General features: G+C 45.9%; 1 protein-coding gene across 2 annotated transcripts in view; it reads right to left on the bottom strand.

Annotated features, from left to right (window-relative positions):
• Window positions 1–832: 832 nt before the first annotated feature.
• DNAJC27 (DnaJ heat shock protein family (Hsp40) member C27) overlaps window positions 833–6,000 on the bottom strand; it is a 32,565-nt gene continuing 27,397 nt past the window's right edge. For both annotated transcript variants that reach the window (XM_026520046.4, XM_044390669.3), the window contains one exon: window positions 833–4,795. In XM_026520046.4, the coding sequence (XP_026375831.1) occupies window positions 4,663–4,795 (133 nt within the window). In that variant the 3' untranslated portion in view covers window positions 833–4,662. The remainder of the gene's footprint in view (window positions 4,796–6,000) is intronic.

Below are 6,000 nucleotides of genomic sequence, written 5' to 3'. Positions count from 1 at the left end.
GAGCTGAAGGCAGACACTCAATGAGTGTGAGCCACCCAGGTGCCCCAGGACTCTGTCTCTTTATGAATGTCTGCTTCATTCTTTCAGAATGTTTTCCATGACATTGGAATTATGGTTGCCAGCACCAGCAGGACTCCTCCCATCTTCCTCTCCCGAGAGGAAGTTTGTTTTCCTAGCTCCAGTGAGAACGATCCCAGAGAAGGATGCCAATTGGTTCAGCCTGGGTGACATTCCCATCTCATGGACCAATCTGGATGGCTAGGAAGCAAAAGGTGGCTCAGAGGAGACTTTGGCAGCTCCCCTTGCTAGCAGTTTGGAGAGAGTAGAGCAGTTCCGCAAAAGAGTGGCGTGCGTTCTCAGGTGAGAACATACATCGTTCATAATGAAAATTACAGGCCTGTGTAAAGGCTTCCGAGAGACACTGCCTTCGCTGGGTTGGTGCTACCAGGCTTTCACTTTCAAAATTCTGAGTTCACAACAGTCTGTTACTTAAGGATTCTTGTTTCCAGGGACCAGTTGACTGAATTAGTAAGTTATTCAGCCGAGAGCTGCATTATTAAAATAGGATGGTAACAGTTTCATCTGGATTAAAAAGGCAAACATTATATTAGTATTCTTCTTTAAGAGATCAAAACACTTTCACCAGGACTTAATAAGGTTAGACTTACCTGAGGGACTGATGAATAACACTTCCTCCATTTCCCAACAGGAAACTCAAGCAAGATGTCCTCTGTCAGGTCTCAGTTGGCGAGGGACTGGGCTGCTTCTGGACTAGTACGTTTTACGTTAAAGACCAGCGTCTCAACGAAGAAGTGCAGCCCACAGACCAGTGTTTGAGTTTTGGCTTTATTTTATAAAAATACACAACATAAATACATATGACACTCTCTATACAAGACATAAACAACTGTCAGATTTAACATTTTCAGTTAATTCGACAGAACGCAAATACGTAAATTACCTCGTAAGAGCGAAGGGTTTCTTTAGAGACTCTGCATTCACAGTCACGGGGACGAACGCCCGGCGGGAAATCACTGCAGGACACTAACCCAAACCGTCCAACCTGCCAACAAGTCACTTCACCCCAGGGCCTTTTTGGCACGGCTTAATATTGCACTGCTTGTTAGACACACTCTAACTTCCCCACGTCACAAATTTAAGCTTTTGTCTTTTCTAGAAACGTTTAATGGAAAAACCAATGCACAAATGTTACTGACTGTCTTACGATTGTGCTAATACCAAATATGAGAAGTGTGGACCTTTCTTCACTTTGCAAAACTTGCAATGGAAGGTGGGTAGCTCTCTTTTGCAGCTAAAGTCATTTTCAAAAGTTTTGCAAAACGTTGGCAGACTCAGAGTGAGCTAGATGGAGCACGGTGGGGAAGGGAGTGACATTCCAGCGCCCACTGAAAGTGCCTTTGAGAAGGGCGCTGTCACTGTCACTGTCAGAGGCAATCCGCACGCGGCCCCACCCTTTCTAACTTGGGCCTGAACTACCTCCCTCCCCCTTGAGATTCGGTCACGATTCTATGAGGAACTGTGGTACTGATGCAGGGCCTGCAGGGGCTGCTTACTTACTCTGGCTTTCTTTCAGAAACTCAGCTGCCTTATCTATGGCTCTTTTAACTGGCAGTGAATTAGATACTGGTTGACGGGTTTAAAGAAATTATTTACCAGTTGAGAATTCAATGCATGAGAACACACTAGAGTACGTTTCCTGAGGTAAATGTAAGCCTTTCAGAACGGTGTGCCCCCGAAGAACAGGATGCGGCAGTTCATCCCGCGCAGCAGCTCTCTACTCGAGGCCTGGACTCGAGCTAACAGGCTGACGGAGCCCAGGACACACGTATGGGAAGACGCGAAATGACAAGGCTAAAGCAGAACGGTTGACAGCTGAGGACATCAACTCAAAAGAAGCCCCAAAGGGGAACAGAGGGAAAAAAGGACGGTGTATTTTAAAGTGCTTAGGTAGGATGGGCAATTAGTTGGAAATGCCTCAAGGGATTTCTAACAAGCTTTCAAACTGTTCATTCTTGGTGACTCAGACACGGAAGTAATGGCTTTCATAAGAACTGCTCACACTTATTCTCTTCTGAAAAACAAGATTCTCCATCACATTTTTTTAGCCAATGGAATGATTCTGCTAGTTGTTACTCTTGCCGGTGTATTTTGAAATCCTAATACAAACTGGCTGAAGGAGTTTCATCAAGTTGAACTACAAAGTACATATTTGCACCGAGAATATAAATTTAATGCGCAGAGGTCTGCAAAGTTTTGTATGAAGTTAGTACAAAAAAACTTTGCATTGCAGATCACGCTTTATTATCCCTTTACATTCTACTCAAGGATTATGGCACTCGGACAAATTCTAGGACCCTGAAGCTTAACTTTCTTCTTTTCTTTCTTTTACATAAATGAAGTAGTTCGTGGCCATCCTTAACATGAATAACGAAGGAGTGGGAACTGAGTTCCAAGACCCTGAACCAAAATCAGGCTAAATTTCAACAATCACTCGCTATATAGGAACGGAAGCACTAAGAACTGCTGAAACTGCTCCTCGGCACACCGCAGCTGAATGAGGCGACCAATCTGGTCTTTACTAAGTGAGGAAAACTGGCACAGGCTTCATACAGGGCCATGTACTCAGTGAGCTGTCATGTCAGTTCGGGCTGACGTTACCATGCACAATCCCTCCTCGTTTATTTGACTCAAGTTCTGCTGCAAGAATAGACCTACATTTAATTACTTAAGGCACGAAGAAGGCCTTAAGCAAATTTAAATTCAGAAGAACTTTGGGTTGGAGTTTTGCAATCCCAGAAGCTATTTAAAATTAAAAGTCCAGAGAAAAATCCCCAGGAAATCATGTATTAGACTCAATTCATAAAAAAAGAAGCATTTTCAGTATCACCAAGATGAAAAGTCATACTAGAAAACAATGCTCTGGTTTCCTGATGACAAGCTCAGTGCAGCCCAAGTGCAGCCATACAAAGGGAAGCTGCTTTGGAGAAGCAGAAGAATCCAGAAGAACCCAGCAGAAGCAGAGGAATCCAGAAGACTGCAGAGGGCTGGAATTAAACCAAAGCGGCTTCTCTTTCTTGGTAGAAGGTGAATGCTATGTGGTGATCAATACGGGATAGCTGTTTAAAATTCACATTTTATATACCTTAAAGCCCAATTAGTGCAGGACGGGCACAACTAAAAGTATGAGTATTGTACTGAGATTGATGATATAATGGGTCAAACAGCGAGACCAGTTCTGAAAGCTCTGGAAGAATGGCCAGTCCTGATATACTTGACCTTCATCCACTCCTCGGATATTGAGGAGGAGACTATGGCAAGAGAATGCATTTCTCTACGTGAAATTAGCTTTCATAATCTATAGTTTAAAAATATTACTATTTAGAAATATGGAGCCCAAGCAAAAATAAGAGCTTCTTCCCACACAGGCCGTAAGATCTCTCCTTCCACCGACACCCAAAGGATCCATACTTGTCTCTGGTCAACCAGGGCTTGTATGGGAGGATTGTAAGGTCAAGGCTCATTAGGGAGGGTAGAAGAGGCAGTGGTCAAAAGCCAGGGATTCAAGAAGAGAAACATGACAGATGTGGTATATTAAAAAGAAAAAAGAGAGAGAGAGAGAGAAGGAGAGAGGAGGAAAAGAAGGGACTCACGCAGATAAGTGAAGAAGAGGCCGGGCTTGTAGAGACGTGCCCCTGCCTTTCCCACCTATCCGTGGCAAACGACGCAGAAACAAGAAAAGGCAGAAGCCTCATCCACAGGCTCTCCTAGGGACATCAGACAAGTCCAAGCCAGGCTGGCTGTGCCCCTGGCCTTGCCCTCGGGGACGCGTACACGAGCTCTGGTGTGACCTGCAAGCACGTCTGTGTGGGGTCTGACTCCTGCTTCCCAGGTGCACCATGCTCCCTACTGCTACCAGCCCCGGTTCCGTTGCCAAAGAAAGGCCTCAGATCCAGGGGCAAGACGAGCAGCAGCCAGTGTTCCCAGAACTCGGGGCTGCCACCGCCTTTTCTCTCCAAGGACTAGCTTGTCTCTCCCCCTGGTGGCCGGAGAAGGGGACAGAGTGCATGTCCTCAAAGGGCTGCTCAATTTGGAACTGTGTCACCTCGATTCACCAACTTCCAAAGGGCTCTCAGGAGTTCATTAATTAGAGATTAATCGATGGTTCAAATACTACCTGAGGAAGTCATACAAGGAGCAACTTGCTTGTGAGGTCCCACCAAACTTTCAGGGGTTTTGTTATTGTTTCCTTCTGTTTCTGCTGTCTCCTTCCCTGATGAACTTTAAAAAAAGGAAAAGAAAAAGCGAAAGGGTCGTCCTGTGCCCCTTCCTCTCTCCAGAAACCTCCTGGACTGCCCTGAGTGAAGTGCGTGAGGGATGCTACCATTATCGAGCTCACAAATGAAGGAAGAACAAAGTTCAGATTATTTGAAGACAGGAAACGAACTATACGTACAAGTGGCGCTTGGTTCTCTCCTCCGCTCTGTAAAATGGTCACAGGCACCTGAATTTCTAATTTACAAATGACAACATGAGAGAAAAAGCAGTAAGATTTTTGTGGAGGAAAAAAAAAATCCATGTTGGTTATTTCACTTCTGGGACAGTTTGTACTTGAGGCCCGCACTTGTCTTTTTCTCTTACTTCCTACTTGATGTTTTTCAGGAGGGCTGTCCGGGCATTCACGACCGCTTTGAAGGCATCTTCACTACCAGGTGCCACGCACTTGTCGGGGTGAAGCAGCACAGCGAGTTTCCGGTAGGCTTTGTTGACTTCATCCCTACGAGAAAGAAGCCAAGCTGTACGTCAGCGACAGGGTCAGCCCCCACTCACGGCACTTTGGCTGTCTGGACTGACATCATATCTCTTGCAGTAAGAATCTCCCAAATCATTACTACCTTTTCTCAAAAGTGGGACTAAAGGACTCAGAAACAAACAATAAACAAATAATACATTACAGACAAGTAGAAAAAGAAATACAATGTGAAGTGAGTATCAAAACACCAAGAAAATGCCTGGTAAAGAACAATCCATGGAAGAGGTCCTTGGCACGGAGCAGGCACCCAGCAAATCTTTGTTGACTGAAGCGATGAGGGCACGGGGTGATCGGCGAAGGCCTCTGGAGTGGGATTCTGAAGGAAGTGGGGAAACAAAGAGCAACTGGGAGAGCTGGCAGAGGCTAGGAACTAGGAACACCATGGCCGTGGCAGGAAGTTCCACGAGATCACTGCTGGGGGAGTAACAAAAACGAAGTTGGCCAGGAAGCAGCGGTCAGTAAGAGAAGGGCCTTAAAACAACAACAAAAAAGTAGATTTGATAAACAATGACATCAGTAGGTGTTTTGTGACAAAAAAGGTGCTGAGAAAGCTGTTTCTTGAAATTAGGAGACAGGTAGGAGGTTGTTAAGAGAAGCCCAGCACAAGTACAAGCGCCTGGATCAAGGGAGGCTAAGAGATTAACACAGAAGAAGAGTCGGCAGAAGCAGGTGATGAGCTGGAGATACAGGTAGAGGAGATGGAAGAAAAGGGGCGGAAATGAGTTCCAGCGTCAGGGGGATGCTGAGACTCAGGGAAGATGGTGACACCATTGACCAAGAGATGCTGCAGATAGGGGTACCCAAGAGTTCCAGCAAGCTCCTGAGACCAAAGAGAAACAAAAGAGAAGGGAACATTACCCAGAGAGGAAAAGGGCAGTACAGTGAGTGTTTGCCAAAGACCAAGAGAGCTCCGGGAGGGGTCTTTAGGCTTCTGAGCTCTTCAATAAGCAGGGACTGGCTGGGGAGGAGCCTGGAGACCACCTGCCCATCTCCCTGCCCTTCACCATCCTCTGGTGTCGGGCCTTCAGAAGCTTCTAAGTACCCAGCTCCTCCTCTGGTCAGGTTTACCTCTGTCCTTACCAGATAGTTTTATTTCCCACCTTCTTTTTGTGATTCAGGGTTCCAGTTACCCAATAAGCCTGGATATGGTGCTTTCCCAAATGCCCTAG

Source organism: Ursus arctos, unplaced genomic scaffold (genome assembly GCF_023065955.2).
Source record: "Ursus arctos isolate Adak ecotype North America unplaced genomic scaffold, UrsArc2.0 scaffold_8, whole genome shotgun sequence".
Taxonomy (NCBI): domain Eukaryota; kingdom Metazoa; phylum Chordata; class Mammalia; order Carnivora; family Ursidae; genus Ursus; species Ursus arctos.
Note: the sequence above shows the minus strand (reverse complement) of the source record. Positions and strands in the feature narration are given on the sequence as shown.